The sequence below is a fragment of the Microchirus variegatus genome, assembly GCF_963457635.1.
Source record: "Microchirus variegatus genome assembly, chromosome: 14".
Lineage (NCBI taxonomy): Eukaryota > Metazoa > Chordata > Actinopteri > Pleuronectiformes > Soleidae > Microchirus > Microchirus variegatus.
Genome location: NC_139815.1, coordinates 6621321 through 6639189, shown reverse-complemented (window position 1 = coordinate 6639189; position 17869 = coordinate 6621321). Strand labels below are relative to the sequence as shown.

Below are 17869 nucleotides of genomic sequence, written 5' to 3'. Positions count from 1 at the left end.
ATGGAGAGTAAGTGTAAGTATGTTTGTGTAACTGAATAACGGCTGTACAATAAAATCTATACATCTGTAGCCTTAGAATAAGCTTTTTATAAGCAGCAACCTACCACTACCAGCCCATTCCTCCTCCACAAAAGAGAGGAAATCTGTGTGATTCTTTCTTCGGAAGGGACTGAATTTCTTACAGCATCTTTTCAAAGCCCTGACACTACTGCTAATGTGTTGCTGATGTGCAGAAAGATTTAGTATGTCTTTATTTGTGAAGCCCAAACGTTGTGAATTATAACTTCAGAATATGCTCCACATTTGTCATCTTGTTGCAGGTTTCTCAGTCTTAGGCTCCTAATTTAATCAAAAAACAAAATCTCTGACACCAGTAGTCTTTACCCTATAGATAATGACTGTTTTACAGTGATTTTTCAAAATGATTTAGACAGTGTTTGTCAGTTTTTTTGAGCGTGGAGTGACCGTAGCTTATTGGTAGAGGAGTCAGTTTTCAACTTGAAGGTTGTGGGTTTAATTCCCAGCTCTGCTAGTCATCAGGCATATGTGTCCTTGGGCAAGGCACTTGACCCCCTGTTGCCCCCCCCCCCCCCATGTGCAGGATTAACTGGTGGAAAAAATTAATGACAATAATTCATTTTTTTTACTCTTGATGTATGACATTTGCAAATATCACTCCATGTTGTGGTAATTGTGGCATTTGTGGTGTTTTTCATATCAGGTGCTTTCATTGGTACGGAGGGAAGTTGACCTCACCTCAATTTCTACCCTCTGCATTTCTGCTACATCATGGCCTTATAAATAGTAAGTGAATGATAACACACACATCACACTCTGGAGCAACATCCAGGGCGTGACCATTTACTGTGGTAGAGAATGAGGGAGGAGAGAAAAATACAGCAAAAATCTGAAGGACTTTAAAGTGATAGGAGGGGTTTAAATAGGACAAAATCAGAGAGTTATATAAAGGAAAGGGAAATATATTGTGAATACTGGTCAGCAGCAGCACAGAGCTCATCATGGCAACTTTAAAAGAGAAAAGGACCTGTGGGCAGCGATGTGAAGACTTTGGCCGTTTTGTTTGGAACTCAGATGGGACATGTATGGGGAGGACACCTGAGAAATGGGGTAAGAATAAAATTAGTGGTCACTCTTGTATAACATTATATTCTCTTTTTTTTCTTCTTTTTGTTTTCATCCTTAGGGGTCACAACAGCAGATCATCTGCCTCCATTTTGCCGTCTCCCTTGTGTTCTTTCTGTTACACCAACTGTCCTCATATCCTCCTCCACAACATCCGTGAACCTTCTCTTTTGTCTTCCTCTTTTCCTCCTGCCTGCAGCTCCATCTTCAACATCCTTTGTCCAATATAATCACTATCCCTCCTCTGCACATGACCAAACCATCTCAACCTTGACTCTCTTACTTTATTTCCAATTACACTACCATTCAAAAGTCTGGGGTCACTTAGAAATGTCCTTATTTTTAAAGGAAAAGCAATATTTTTCAATGAAAATAACATTAACTTAATCATAAATACACACTATACATTGTTAATCTGGTAAACGACTATTCTAGCTGTAAACATCTGTTTTTTTTTTTAATGGAATATGTACATAGGTGTATAGAGGCCCATTTCTAGCAACCATCTCTCCAGTGTTCTAATGGTACATTGTGTTTGCTAATCGCGTTAGAAAGCTATTGGAGTTGTGCTGGTTCTTTGAAGAAAGCAAGGTTTGAAGGGCAAAATTATTATTTTGAATAAAAATCATTATTTCATCTTGTTAATTAAGATTAAGATTCCCTTATAAGTCCCGCAATGGGGAAATTCCAATTACTGCAACCGTGAATTAGTGAACACACACAGCACACAGTGAGGTAAGGTACAAACTAACCCGGAGCAGTGAGCTGCCTGCATTCAGCGGCGCTCGGGGAGCAGTGAGGGGGTTAGGTGCCTTGCTCAGGGGCACTTCAGCCGCGGACTGGTCGGGGATCGAACCGGCGCGGTAGCTTTTAACCCCAAAAGCCACAAGCTCGAAGCCCTAACCACTAGGCCACAGCTGTCTTGACTATATTTTCTATTCATTTTGCTACTGTGACTTTTAACGGAAAACACAAACAAATTGTATAGGTGACCCCAAACTTTTGAACGGGAGTGTATTTCTAATCCTGTCCTTCCTGGTGACTCCAAACAAAAATCTCAGCATCTTCATTGGGAGTTGTATAACATAAATCGAGGAAAGAAGGAGGAAATTCAACAACAACAAAATGAAAATCAGAAGATTAAAAATGTAAAGATAGCTTATATTATATTATTGTGGTTTATTATTTATAATGTGTGTATGTGGAATGATCATTGAAATGCTGAAGCTGAAGCTCTCGCTGAATGGATATAAAACCCCATATGACCTGATGTAGTCAAGAGATGCATTTTTAAAAAAGTTCTTGAAACAAGTTAATGAACCTTCATTGCAAAGTAAAGGAAATCTAAGTGTGTTTGTGTGTGAACATGTGAGCTTCTCACCACATGATGTACTTCACAAGTGACCTTTTTCTGCCCTTTAAAATCACCACAGTGTGCAGTGTGGTGATAAGCTCGATGTCATGAGATAAGCTTTGGTTTGATTTTGTTTGATCTTACAGTCTGATTTAAGTCACCTCATATACAAATATAGAACACCTTGACCTTTGTCACCACACTCAAGTCTTCACCTTCACCAAATGTAGATTATTTTTGTGAACGCTGTCAAAATACAACTAAACTCAATGAGACATTTTACAACGTCATGTTTAGCTCTGATTAACATGAAATCCCAAGGTTTGTGTCAACGTGTCTGTCCGTGTCCTTCACAGTGTACATCAGCCTGTACTATGTGGCCTTCTATGTGGTGATGACGTCCCTCTTTTCTCTGGCCATCTATGTGCTCATGTATACATTGGATCCATACAGGCCAGACTACCAAGACCGTCTAAAATCACCAGGTAAAGCAACAACAATGATTTAAATAAATAAAAATCTCCTTATATATCCTTGGGTTAGTATATGTACTGAGTCTCTTGTTGTTCCTCTGTGATTGTATTCTTTGTTTTGTTTGTTTGCAATATTGAATCATTTGTTCCATTTTGTTTTGTAACTAATTGATAATATTTCTTCAGAACATTGATAGAAATGTATTCCAATAAATGTATTTATGACATGACCATGTGTGCACATTACATGAAAAAATTACTCCCCCACCCAACCCTGGGATTTAAACCATCTGGTTTAAATCATTAGATTCAGCTACCACAATATTCCTGTGGAAAAATAAACCAGCACGCATCAGTCTAAAAACCCTTCAAAAAGCAAAAACGTGTGGAGGACTGGAACTCCCAAACGTTCATACTTCCTGACTAATAAACTACAGTATGTCCAAAAATGGATAAAACCCGACCCACTGGACAGTCAATGGTTAGACATCAAAAAAACATTCTGCAAAGATATTCAAATCTGTGATCTACCTTTCATCAGTACAACCATTAAACAGCACCAATGTTTTAAAAGCATAACTATAAGCATAACCTCCCTCTCAGCCTGGTGGGAATTTATTAAAATCACTAGGTCCTCACATATTCCCTGTAAACTCTCCCCAATCTGGAATAATCCTGACATCCTGCAAAATAAAGTAATGTTGAACTTCTCAACATGGCACGAAAAAGGAATAAGGTACTTGGAACAAATACTCGAACATAAAACATTCATACCATTCCAGAACCTGGTGGACCAATATAACATCCACAGTAGTAAGTTTCTCGAGTACCTGCAAATTAAGTCTGTAATTCGGACAAGGTTTAGAACTAGCAAATGGGAACTAGATCTACCTCCAATAATATATACATTTCTAAACCTTACATCTTCCAAAATATGATAAAAAACGTATGCTCTACTGACATCCATTAATTACACAATAATCTCCTAACCAACTAAAAAATGGGAAACAGATTTAGCTATCAACCCAAATGGAATATCAACTAACACGTTCAAAATTATTAAAGCCCCAGACTCATACAATACAAAGTTTTACACAGAATACACTACACAGGACAAAGAATGTTCAGAATGGGGTATTCACAATCAAACACCTGCCTAAACTGTAATAACAAAGCAGATAATTACATGCATGCTATATGGCTGTGCACACCTGTACATACATTCTGGTGTGAGGACCTTTTAACATGCCTTGGACACACTTTACCACCTTCTCTTGCATTGTGCATACTGGATCGATCACCTTTTCTATATGTGGTTGTTAACAAACTCACGGTGCTGCATTAATTCACACTCATGTCAGTGATGTTAATGAAATTGTATTATTTTTATTTGCCTTATTGTGTTATGCTGCTAATGTCTATCGACTGTGTCTCTCTCTCCATCCCGCTCTCTTTCTCCCTCTCTCTCTATCTACTTTGTTCCTCTGCATGAATGCCTTAGTACACGTGTTAAACTCAAGGCCCGGGGGCAAGATGTGGCCCACCTCTTCATTTCATTCGGCCCACGAGTGATTAATTGGTCTTATTGCATTACCCGCAAAGTGACAGCATCCCACCACTAGATGGCAGTGTATCCTTGTAAATGTATCACGCGACAAGTGAAATTGAGATTGAGACTGTGAATGAAGCAGAATGTGTTCACAAAAGCCACAACCAAAAATGATGAGGCAGAGAAAGCTATAGCTTTATTGTGGCTGAAGAAATCACCCGTGCTTCAAATTCTTTTTCTGAGGGTGCGTTTTTGAAGCAGTGCATGCTGAAGGTGTCTGAGCAGGTCTGCCCCGACCAGATACAGACTTTAAAAACTGTTAGTGTGTCAAGAAACACCATCGCAGACCGGATTACATCTGTAATTATCATATTTGTAACTTGAATAAGTAATAAATACAGAAAGTTGTTTAGCAATATGTTACGGAGTAGTTACCTTTATTTTACATTATATTTGGTGACATTTAGTTACATTTATTCTGTGTGACAGTCACATCTGGCCCTTTGAGGGTAACCATTATGCTGATGTGGCCCTCAGTGAAAATAAGTTAGACACCCCTGCCTTAGTAGATTTTAAGCAGTGTTTAGGGTCGTTGTCTTGTTGAAAGATCCAGCCCCAGCGCAACGCCCCCTGTTTTGCCCAAATAACTCAAACAATATTTTAGTTTCATCAGTCCATAGAAGCACTTACGAGCAAGTTAGCTAACGTCAAGTTTTATTTCAAAATTAAGCTGGCTTGTCCAAATGTGCTTTAGCATACCCCGAGTGACTCTGTTTGAGTTAACTAGAACTGTGCCTGTGCTCTTCCAATCCAATCACGAGAAAGGGTATTTAAGGAGGCCAATTGTAAGTGTTTCTCCTCTTTGCATCTTCTCTGAAGAGTGGCAACATGGGAGCATCAAAACAACTCTCAAATGACCTGAAAACAATGATTGTTCAACATCATGGTTTAGGGGAAGGATACAGAAAGCTATCTCAGAGATTTAAGCTCTCAGTTTCAACTGTGAGGAACATTGTGAGGATTTGGAAGACCACAGGCACAGTTCTAGTTAAGGCCTGAAGTGGCAGACCAAAGAAAATCTCAGATAAGCAGAGGTGAAGGATGGTGAGAACAGTCACAGTCAACCCACAGACCAGCTCCAAAGACCTACAACATCATCTTGCTGCAGATTGTGTCACTTTGCATCATTCAACTATTCAGTTACTTTACACAAGGAGATGCTGTATGGAAGAGTAATGCAGCAAAAGCCTTTTCTCTACACCCGCCACAAACAGAGTTATGCTAAAGCACATTTGGACAAGCCAGCTTAATTTTGGAATCAGGTGCTTTGGACTGATGAAACTAAAATTAGTTATTTGGGCAAAACAAGGGGAGTTATGCATGGCGGAAAAAGAACACAGCACTCCAGTACACTCCTACAGTAAAATTTGGTGGCAGTTCCATCATGCTGTGGGGCTGTGTGGCCAGTGCAGGGACTGGGAATCTTGTTAAAGTTGAGGGTCGCACAGATTCCACGCAGATTCTGGAGAACAATGTCCAGGAATCAGTGACACAGTTGAAGTTGTGCCGGGGATGGATCTTTCAACAAGACAAGGACCCTAAACATTACTCAAAATCTACTAAGGCATACATGAAGAGGAACAAATACAACGTTCTGGAATTGTGTACAACACAATAAAATCGTGCTCTCTGGAAAATAAAACAATAGAGAAAACAGCACAGTTAATTTGCGATCATGGGGGAAAAAAATTAACAGGACCGGTAACACCACTTAGTCCATGTGAGTATGTGGGACTTTAGTTTTGCTAGTGGTGAATGTGAGTTGATACTGAAGCACTTACGAGCAAGTTAGCTAACGTCAAGTTTTATAGATAGATAGATAGTAGATCATACTAGAGGGAACTTGTAGGCAAGTATAGTTTTGACATTGTTATGTTGTTATGTTGAGAATAGAATGTGAATTTCTAGTCAGATTCATTTCGTGGGTGAATCTGCTTTTCTAAAATTTGTTGCCGTCATTTAAAATCTTAAGACTCTTCTTCAGACGAGTTTGATAAGGAAAGGATTAAACACAGTTGATATTCAGTCTGTTATTGCTACTTTCTCAAGTTGTTGTGCAGGATTATTTAACCATTCGACTCTAAGGCTCAGTACTCATTGTTCAAAACAAATGAAGGTGGTCATATCAGGTCGAAATGTCAGGAAAGAAGTGTCTGTTTGCACCATGCAGTGGCAAAGATGGTGGGTTCAAAATAGCTGGGTCCAAAGGAATCGCTACTCTGCTAATTAAGAGTGAGGAGCTCGGAGATGCAGCCATACATGAGACTATTTCAAACATCATTGCTACTAATGGTGCTTCATCGGCTTCTGTGCTATGTCACAAATCTTGCTACAGCTCATACACTTCTCGTTCTAGGAATGTGACCAAACGCAAGTCGGACTCGTGTCAGAGTCAGACCGGAAAGCGAATCATTCACTCTCAACTGTCTGCCTTTGAGTATTCAAAACATTGCTTGTTCTGTGGTCTTATTTGTGAAGCAAAATACCCTAAACATCCTAACAGGTGGAATCCATTTAAAAAATATGTCAGACTTTAGATAGGCCAGGCTGTCCATCCTTCAATGATGTAATGTTGTCACTCTTCCGGTTGAGCGTACGCTGGCGCGGTTGGCTGCCGCTGCTCTCCGGCTCCCCCTTTCCCCCTTTCTCCCCCCTTTCTGATCTTAACTGTTATCTGAACTTTTTTCGTCCTGACTCTGCAAACGATCTGCTGTTAGCACCGTGTGTGTTTATCTTTATGGACGTCTTTTACCTGTTCATGGCGCTCTTACTCCTCCCGACCGTTATCTCCTGGTGCCTCTCACTCGCTCATCATGCGGATTTACCTGCCTGTGAGGCTTGTTCTCCTTTGGACTATTATGTCTTATTAAATCCATCATCAGCCCTACTCCAATACACAGTTGCTGAGCTCCTCCAGCTTCGGTTTCATCCAACTGCCGATGCTGCGCTTCTATCCGGACCTCGCTCGCCTGCCATATCGGAAATACATTCACCGTGGTTCCCGACGAAGCTTCCACATTGATGACTCCACTGCTTAAACTCCATTTGGTCCACGAAACGCCGTCGACCGTGAATCTCTACCCGCAAAGTGGACCACAGTGTGTTAGCTCGCCTTCCCAGAGTGGCGGCTAACGTTAGCTTATCCAACGACCATTGCGACATCAAAGTAGGTTTAATTAATATCCGTTCTCTCACAAGCAAAGGACCTCTGCTCCATGACCTGCTCCTCGACCGCAAGTATGACTTTTTATGTCTAACCGAGACGTTGCAACAACTTAATGATTTCTCTCAGCTCAATGAAGCTACACCACCTGGGTTTGTTTACTCCAGTCAGCCCTGTCTCACCGGAAGAGGAGGAGGTCTCGCGATAATTTATCGCGAGACCTGGAAGATCTCGTCTGTCAAACTGATCTGGCTCATCTATCAGCCTCATTGCGACTCCAGCCCGTCTGACCACCATGGGGGCCATGGAACTCCCTCCCCCCCGGCATCAGGAACATTATCTCATTCGGCATCTTCAAATCCCATCTAGAAACCCACATTTTTTAACAGGCCTACTCCCTCTAACTATCTACCCGTTGCTCTTACCTTTTTTTCTTTTTTCTTTTTTTTTTTTTATTTTGTTGTTGTACGGCGACCTTGAGTGTCTTGAAAGGCGCCTTAAATATAATGCATTATTATTATTATTATTAAATGTGATGAGCGGCAGGGTGATTGGGCAGAGGTTGTGAAGCTACGGATGAATGGCATCATGGACCTACCTGCAGCTGATGCTCTGTATCCAGGTGCCAGGCGATTGTTGGCTTTAGGCAGTACGTTGGTAAACACTCAAATTAGTAGGACAAGCTGGCGTCTCCAATGACGATGATGATGATATCAGCAAGGTAGTCAGAAAAGTGCGGGCTTTGGGGCTAGCTGTAAAACTTCATCATAAGCATGGTAGTTCAGAACTTGTTCGGAACCTAAATGAGCATGGCCTTGTTGCAACATATGATGAGGTCCTCCAGTTCCGGAAGTCAGCTGCCAAATATGCCTCAAATGATGCCGAAAAGTACATGCAGATATTAGGACTGGAGAGGTCTATTGGCCCTATTCACAGTTGGGGTGATAATTTTGATCTTGTAGTTTTCACACCCAATGGTTGCCGCTCAACACATGCCATGGCTACTCAGTTTGTGCAAAATCCTGCAGGGATCTTGTTCCCAGGAGTGGCTACACCAGGCGGTGGGATTACATCGCTAAAAGTACCCCGTCTAACAAAGCTCCAAGCAGAGAAATTCTGTCTGGTGGCTATCAGTGGTCTTGCCATTGAACAGTATACAGGCCCTAAGAAGCTGACTCCACCTGCTCTGAAAGAAGTGCCAAGAACTGCTATTGTCCAAGTGAGCATCCAAGAGAGGGTTTCTAGAGCACAGAGAAAAGATGCTGCTTGGCTCTGTCAGCTCCATTCTTCTCCTCTTCCCCTGGACTGGTCAGCTTACAATGTTGTGCAAGATCGTCAAAATGATGAAGGGTGCATACAATGAGAACTATACTCGTCTTAGGACCATTGCTGAAATCACCTCCTGCTCATCCTGATACAGTGCTCAGTACCATTACATACCTGGACACATCACTCAAGCAGCTTGGTATGAGCTACAGTCATATTACATCTGACATGCAGTTGTACAAGATGGCTTTCCAGATCAAATGGAGTGATCCACAGCGATGGGCATCAGTGGTACTACCTGGAATGATGCACACCATGATGTCATTCATTGGCTCAATTGGGGAGTTGATGAATTCAACAGGCCTTGACGAGCTGGTAGGTGCATCATTTGGCGGCCTGACATCTATCTTCAATGGAAAGGTCTGGCCTAAGGCCATGCGAGCCTTCCAGATGGTTATGTATGCCTTTCTTCGTGAATTCTTAATGGAGGGAGAAAATAGTCATCAGCAGATATTGGAATTCCTGGAAAAGGGAAGGCAGCGACCAACAAGGCGATTATGGGTGGATTGCTTTATCACTCCAACCTTCATTGCACATAGATTCTGGCAAACAGAGAGGGAGGGTGAATGGTTGCTGCAACAACACTGCCTTGAAGAGATGCTACCCTATTTTTTTGCTCCTGTTCATCACCACTATGCTAGATGGATAACTTGGCATTTACGTGAAATGCAGCACCTTCCTTCCATTGCAAAGGATGACCTTCTCTCTGGAAGTCATGTGTGCCGCCATTCAGATGGTGCACCTGCAGTGAATGCAGATATGTTTGGGAGCAGACATGCATCAGGCAAGGGTAAGGAGCAGGGGGCATGAAGGGTATTTCAACCCACCCTGAACAGGTTGCAGTTTGGATCCAATCATTTGGCATATGTTCACATCTCTCTCAGTCACTGGATGACAGGTACACTGATAAAGTAGCATCAGAGAAGACTCTGTCCAACAGACACAAAGAGGAGGGTGAAGCACGACGGGAGTTGGATGCTGAAGACCGCTCTAAAATTGTGACCTGCCACGGACCAAGCGGGAACAAGTCGGCAAAGCGAAAAATTAGAAAAACTAGGGAAAAGTTTTTTTTTCAAAATTAGGGATTTCCTTTTTTCTCAAAATTACACAAGTTGAAGTTTTGAAAAAGCCACTACATGCTTCAAATCACAGTATTGTGAGTATTAAAACCATAAACTTTGTGTTTGAATTTAGGTTGTTTTATTGGCGTGAATCATTCCTAGTTTTGGTGTGGCGATCTCACATTCCAGAGCTTTTGTTGTTTTTTCAGCCAATGAGCTGACAATCACGGACAATACACATGGCTAATTAATATGCACGCACAGAGAGAGAGAGCGGGAGAGGGGAGGGGGAGAGAGAGTGTGTCTGGAACATTCCAGCACTTATGTGTGAGTGTGTGTGTGTGTGTGCAGTGCGAAATTAAAGCGTGATTGTCATCAAAGCATTCGTCATCAAAGCTTTGTTGAACACAGGAAGGCAAGGAGAACAGGACAATAATTGTCTGCGGCTGAACATCTTCACAAGGACAGAGAAAGCACAGAGAATGCTGGAGTGTGGACTGTCAGCATTTTAAGCTAGTGATCTTTATGCTAACGTGTTAGCAGACTTCATCGTCCCAAAAACAACAAACATATGGATTATTCTGCGGCTGAAAGAGAGCAGGACAGACACAGTAGTTGTCTGAGATGATGATGTGACGCCAGCACCGCTCTATCTCCTCATGGGTGAGTTTTCATATACGTAACCTTAGTGTTCAGTCACATACAGGGACGTTTTTTCTTGTTATTGTAAGTGTTGAGTTTTCATTAACGTTGTTAATATATGTTATGTTAGTGTTCATTTAAAGTCACATACAGACGCACATAGGGACGCTGGCTACATTGTTATTAGCTATGCTACGGTACTGTATTATTACAATGAGAATGATGCGCACATCGAAACTTGTGTTCGGTCAGATGATCATATTATAAGCTATGATCATCTGATCGATATGTATGGGAGCATATGACCTCTGCTGTGCAAGAATAATGTGTGGATAACACACTTCTGGTGCGTTTCAGATGTTGCCATAGCGGTTATTAGCTATACTAGAGATTGGCTAGCTCACTATTGGCGTGTTAAAAATAATACGCACTTCGAAACTTGTGTTCGGTCAGATGAGTGTATTATAAGTCGTAAGGGGAGCATGTCACGGCCCTCTTTGAGATTTTGTACACCCGCAGGTTCAGTTTGATAATTCATATGCTTTGAGACGAAACTCCCGTGTTCGAAACCTAACATTGCATTGAATGATGTGTGAATGCCACACCTTGTGTGGCGATTCATGCACATAAAGGTGTGGCATTCACACATAATTCAAGCAATACTACTGATCAATCTATACTGATTCAGTGATAAAGTGCCTGTTAACATGAACCATGATCTGAAACAAGTATTTTTTTTTTCTTTCAGTATTGGCAAAGACACTCTGACATAATCAAACACTTTGATGATGGTCCTGGCCCCACCTGGACTGACCATGGACAGGCAGACGTACCTTTTTGAATAAAAATCAGGCCTTTCTGTTCTGAGAAGGCAAAAGACTTCACATGCCCAGCACCAAAGGTTACAGCACAGAAGAGTAAGCAGAAGAGGGTGCGCTTGTGATGTCACCATCTAGCCCACATATCAACTGTGATGGACAGAGTGGGTACAGCCACATTGTGGGGGAGGAACTGGTATTGAAGGTGATAATACAGTCCATGGTCTGGAAAATATTGAACTCTCCTTCACACACTTAGATATATTTTATTTGATATTTGAAGTATGCATCTATCTTTCACCTTTCTTGTTTCTCATTTTTATTCAAGTGCTTTTTGTAACAGAAGAATTTCCCTCTGGGGATCAATAAAGTAAATTCTGATTCTTATCAGTCCACTGAAGTACTTAAGGCGAATAACACTACATTGACATGAACTACATTCATTCACTTTTTTTCAAACTGCTACACTGTTTCTGTCCTGTGGGCTAACAGATATCAGATGTCACTGACAGCTAGACTGGGTGGGGGGTTGTGACCATATAAATGTGATGCAAATGAGTAGCTAGTGGCCTGGCTCCTCAAGTAGGTCAAAATCTTTCAGGCTGAATTTCTCCCTAAAGCAGTTTGAGGAGTGCCTACATTCACATCTTCTTCAAAAATGATCAGATGGACATGTGTTTGACATAGTTGGAAAGCTTCGAAATCACACTTTCGGAATCTGTAAATACTCCAAATATCCCGAAGTAGACTTGTGAACGCTTTTGCCATGGCTGGACACAATTGTGAGGATGCTGTGGGAACACAAATCCACTCATGACTGAGAGCACTTTGCTCTACCACATCATAAATGGACAGGTGGCTGATGAAAAAATGCACCAATCTCTCACAAGGTAGTGACTATGAAGTTCCAGAAAAAGGGAATGAAGGTCAGTGGGAAGGTTGTTTGTGACCTTGAGTCATTATTTGCTCGATTGTTGGTGGTGGGAGGCCATAGAAAAATGGAGCTCTCTTCTCTCAAATATGAGCTTAGCCCAGTCCCCTTGTCAATCAATGATGACAGTGGATGTCTCCGAAAGGGCAATAAGTCGGTGCTTGTCCAACAGCTTGGAATTCCAGTGTGCGATCCCCAGCCACCAGATGTTGTCATTGTGGATGCATCTCAGCTCATTTATCACGTGGTTTGGCCATCGTCTGGAACAGTGGCAGATCTTGCAGCCAGCATGGGACATCGACTTAGTTCTTACAACACCCAGGCATTTGTCATCTTCGACAAATATTTGCAGGTGTCTGAGCCAACTCCTGTGTGCGTTCAATGTGGGGTAAGATCATGATGGTCAGTAAAGCTGACAGCATTGACACTCACGATGAGGCTGATATCAGTTATTTCTTACATGTTAGATGCTGTCAGACATGGGGCTTCAACTGTTCGCATTCTTTGTGATGACACAGATGTTTTTGTGCTTATGGTTTACTGGTGTTGGAAGGATGGTATCACAACTAACCTACAGATGGAAAATGGAATGGAACTGTTCTCAACATAAATGCAACTGTAAAGAACCTGGGTGACCAATGTTGTTCCATTCTGGCCATGCATGCTCTTTCAGGATGTGATACCACCTCATATCCTGTTGGGAAGGGGAATCAGCACTCAAGGCCATGAGAGTTGTATCTGGCAAGCTTCTCCACTGTATTGGAGAGGCAGAAGCCACCGATTTACAGATCACCAAGGCAACAAGGGCTTTCTTTCTGGCTCTGTACAATCAGAGGAACTCTGTGACCTTGGATGCTGCACGGTATGACGTTTACCGAAAGCGCAAAAGGCCCCCAGCACTGAAGACACTACCTCCTACAGAGCACACTATGCAGCTTCATGGAAGACGTGCCCACCTACAGGTGCTCTTATGGAAAGCAGCAGACCAGGCTGATTCACCGGCTGTGGATATCACTTTGTTTGGATGGGACAACAAGATGGGCCTAAAGGAAGGAGAGGAATTGATTATGCCCACCAAGGATTCAAGTCCAGTTGCTCCTCAGGCTTCGTTAGATATCATCAGCTGTGGTTGTAAAGCTGGGTTGAAACCTTGCACATCAACAAAGTGTAGCTGTGCAGCTGGAGGTCTGGCCTGTACCAGTTATTGTTCCTGCAAAGGCAATGATAGCATATGCTGCAACAACCTCACTCAACAGCAAGAAAACAAAGAGAGGGATGAAGGATCTGGAGTAGATGATGATGACGAGGACGAGGATAGTGAAGATGAGGAGGCTGGTAGCCAGAGTGTGCTTTTTTTGGTGCAGAGATGAGGCCCTGTTGGTTAGCCTTGCGTCTGGCGGGCTGACCTGGGTTGCCCAGACTCAGTTTTAACTTTTGCATCTGGCGGTGTTATAACTGGGTCCTCATTGGATCTTGCGACTTGCGGACCAACCGGGGCAGCCTTTCTGCCTTTCGAGCATGGCCCTAGCGACTTGCGCCTGTCTTGTATGGCATGTATATGTAGTGTATATTTGTATATAGTTCGTTGATCACACATGGGGGACATTCAACAGCGTTACATTACATACCGATTCGTCATGTGGTTGGTGGTCACGATGCACACCAGTGCTTTTGAGGTAGTTTACCCTCGTTTAGTGGGTGTGCCAGAGATGATACCCAATCACCATCAAAGTGTTAACGTTAACTCTGACTCTGGTGACATCTGTTCACCCTAGCCACCTCACAAGCAGACTGGCCTTCTCAGCTTCACTGCTCACATGAGGCAACAGTTTTTAACCCCAAAGAGTTTATTGCAATCGCAATGTTTTTTCATTGTGTTGTGTGGTCAGTGACGTCACTATCCTGCGCCACTCCGTATTGCGAACTCATTTGAATTATGAGACACTTTTTGCGGGCGAACATGAAAACGAAAAAGCATTTCTCTGTTTGCTTTGTCTTTTAATTAAGAATAAGCAGTCTAGAAGTTGAAAATTAAAATGCAGTTTGGAATATTGATTTATAATTTTATTTATGAGTCAAAAAATGCAGCTGCATTTTGAAAAAATAAAAAAGCATTTCTGTTAATGCATTTTAATTTGGATAATGGCACAAATTTGCTTCCATACTGTCATCATCTAAACATGTGTGATCATTGATTACAATCATTAATATATGATATATGATTGTAATTACTTAAACATTATTAATTATAATGTTATATTTATACACACCATATAAATATAATAACACATCAAAGAGTAACATATTTTTTGAACTCTTTTTTGAACTTTTTGGATTGTAAATGTGATGGTTTCGGTGGAGGAATTAACCTGTATTTCAGCACTACTTACACATTTAAGCGCTCGCGAATGCTTTGCCACGCTTTTTGTCATTGGTTTATTATGGTTGCCGCGTTTCATTTCTTTTTGATTTGGTTTTTCACTTCCCCGTACGCCTCCATGAGGATTTCAGCCTCCGAGGAGGAAAAGAACACCACAGTTGTCATGGTGAATTTGAGAATCTGCGATTGACAAAGAGGTCTATTTGAGGAAGCCGTGTGCGTGCACTTATCCAGGATTGGTTTCACCTGGCTTGATGAATCCTTGTCTGCTCATCCTGGCTTGGTCTTTATGCAACCAATTGAGCGTGGGACACCCTTGTTTTGGATTTGTTGAACCGAGCTCAGTCAATTATCCTGGATATCTGAATCCTACTTTTGTGCAACGGGCCCCAGAAGACTAATTGTATTTATTTACCCACTACCCTATTGTTGATTTTATAACCATTGATTTTGTGTGATACTTTTATACCTCTGGGTTTTACCTGGGCATAGAGATAGATTCCACTCCCTTACACAACATGTTGCATTTGTTTTTAGGAAAGCACAACAATGCTTCCAACTGCTGAGGAAACTGAGGACTTTTAATGTCAACGCACACACTTCACTCATTGAATCCATCCTCACATTTAACATTATATCCTGGTGGAGCTCCCTCGCCACCAAAAATGATCTATCAATCAACAAACAGACATTCCTTGAAATCATATTCAGATATATTGTATTTAACTAATAAAGCAATAATCTCTGTTCACATGTACAGGAGTGATGGTATGGCCAGACACTTATGGAGAAGAGGACATTGAAATCTGCTACAACACATCAGACAAGACCAGTTGGATAAAGATGTCCAACATCCTTCATAAGTTCCTCATTCGTTAGTTTTTATTGCTGGAACTTAATAATAATTAAAAAAAAGAAAGAAAAGAAGAACAACATTTTAAAAAGTTAATTGTTGTCTCTCTCCACCAGCCTACAATGACACCAAGCAGCATGGATGTAACAACGTCAACTGCACTAAGGGAATGTACTTCATCCAGAACAGATTCTCTGCCCCTCACCAAAAAAAGTGGGCCTGTCCCTTCATGCAAAGTATGCTGGGAAAATGCTCAGGACTTGGGGACCCAACCTTTGGCTACAACTGCACCATGCCTTGTGTCATCATTAAGATGAACAGGGTATGTTTAAGTTCCTTTAAAAGCACTTTGGGTAAACTTCTGTACATCATAATAAAAAAAGGAAATAGAAGGCATTTAATAACCAGGATTAAAATGTTGTGATTTATCTCTGCAGATCATTGACTTTTTACCATCTAATCACAGTGACCGTCCTCCATATGTCAACTGCACAATACTGGTGAGCAACTGGTGTGTTTTATGTTGAAAGATTTGAGAGAGACAATGCCTATCATGGGATTCTTTCAAAATAACCACAGTGGTCAATTTGACAGTTCATACATTATGAATGAAACAAATCGTAATCATTGCAGGAAAGACTGAAACAAGATGAGTTTTAGTCCCACTATACGCCAAGCACCAAATCCTACACTTCCCACAATGCACTGTTTCATCAATACTCTGCATTGCTAAAGCTTAGTTTGTAGCCTCTAATATTTGAACAAGTGGAAAGAAAACAATACTTTTAGTGTCTAATTCAGTTGAATGCCCTTTGAAAATATCATGAGATTTATTTGTCTTTGTTGAAGGATGGAAAAGACAATGTGGACAAAATTGAGTACTTCCCTGACAGAGGAATTATGGATATGTCTTACTTCCCTTATTATGGAAAACAAGCACAGGTAAGTCAGGAAAAAAAACACGACCCAATAGCAAACATTTGATAAAGAGCATTTTCTCAAGTTTTTTTTAGAGATTCTGTGTCGACATCCTGTTTATCTACATTTCACTTGTTTTAAAATTACTTTTCAATTTGTATTTGATAAACCAATAAACTGAGTTAAAGGTCATGGGGGCACTATGCTTATTATTTATTAACCCCATGTCACAGACAAATTAAGTAAATGAGTATAACCATCTCCTCCCACCCTCTCCTAAGCCTACTTATGTCAACCCTCTGGTGGCTGTTCGCTTCAGCCTGGTCAGAGAGAAACAAGCCAAGATCCAGTGCCAAGTTGTGTCCGACAAGATCAGCTACCAAAACGTCCATGACCCCTACGAGGGAAAGGTCATCTTCTACCTCAAAGCAGTGAAATGAAAAAAAAGACATGTACATTCATAGTCTAAAGTCTGAAATGCCTTTTTTTTTTTTTTTGCCTGACAAGACCATGACAAACACTGTACATCTAAGTGAAACAATAAAGTTTGTTTTATGAATTGTGAAAATGTACAATAATTATGTATAAGCATGGTTTCAAAACAAAGCATTGTGTCTCTAATCATCTACTGCAGTCAGTGGAGTGCTGGACTCTAAGAAGATAACGGTGGTGATAGAGTTTCTAATAAATCTGCTGACTGCTCAGTTAGATGATCAGCTTACAGAGCACACACACACACGACAGATGGGAAGATTAACTGATATGTATCGATACTTGGGCACGTGTGCATCAGTAGAGCAGCTGTGAATAGATGCAATTTTAGGACCAAATGAAGCATGCACTATACAGACAAGGGAGGTGTGAGAGAGATGGGGGGAAAGAGAGAGAGAGAGGGAGGGAGAGAGAGCGAGAAAGACACTAGATAGATGCTAGTGGCATAACACACTAAGGCAATAATGTTAACATTATAACATTAACAACACTGATATGCATTTGTATAAGTACAGTACCATTAGTGTTTGTTAACAACCACATATAGAAAAGGTGATCTTGTTTATAACGGCTGTATCAGTTTGTATTGGTTCTATCATGAACCAGAATGTGTATCTGTATGTCTGTGTATTCGCGCATCCATGTATATGTATGTGCGGAGTTTGTCACTTGGCGTGGTGAAAACCGTGTTGCCGCCGCCCTGGGA

The 17869-nt window shown here is 41.4% G+C and overlaps 1 protein-coding gene across 1 annotated transcript; it reads left to right on the top strand.

Moving 5' to 3' along the window:
• Positions 1 to 1019: 1019 nt before the first annotated feature.
• LOC310936915 (potassium-transporting ATPase subunit beta-like) lies at positions 1020 to 17111 on the top strand (the record flags this gene model as incomplete). Its single annotated transcript, XM_083901076.1, has 7 exons — positions 1020 to 1128; positions 2854 to 2982; positions 15661 to 15774; positions 15870 to 16075; positions 16191 to 16253; positions 16603 to 16695; positions 16953 to 17111. 7 exons carry the CDS (start codon positions 1020 to 1022, stop codon positions 17109 to 17111), a joined length of 873 nt encoding a protein of 290 aa, XP_083757202.1.
• Positions 17112 to 17869: the final 758 nt, after the last annotated feature.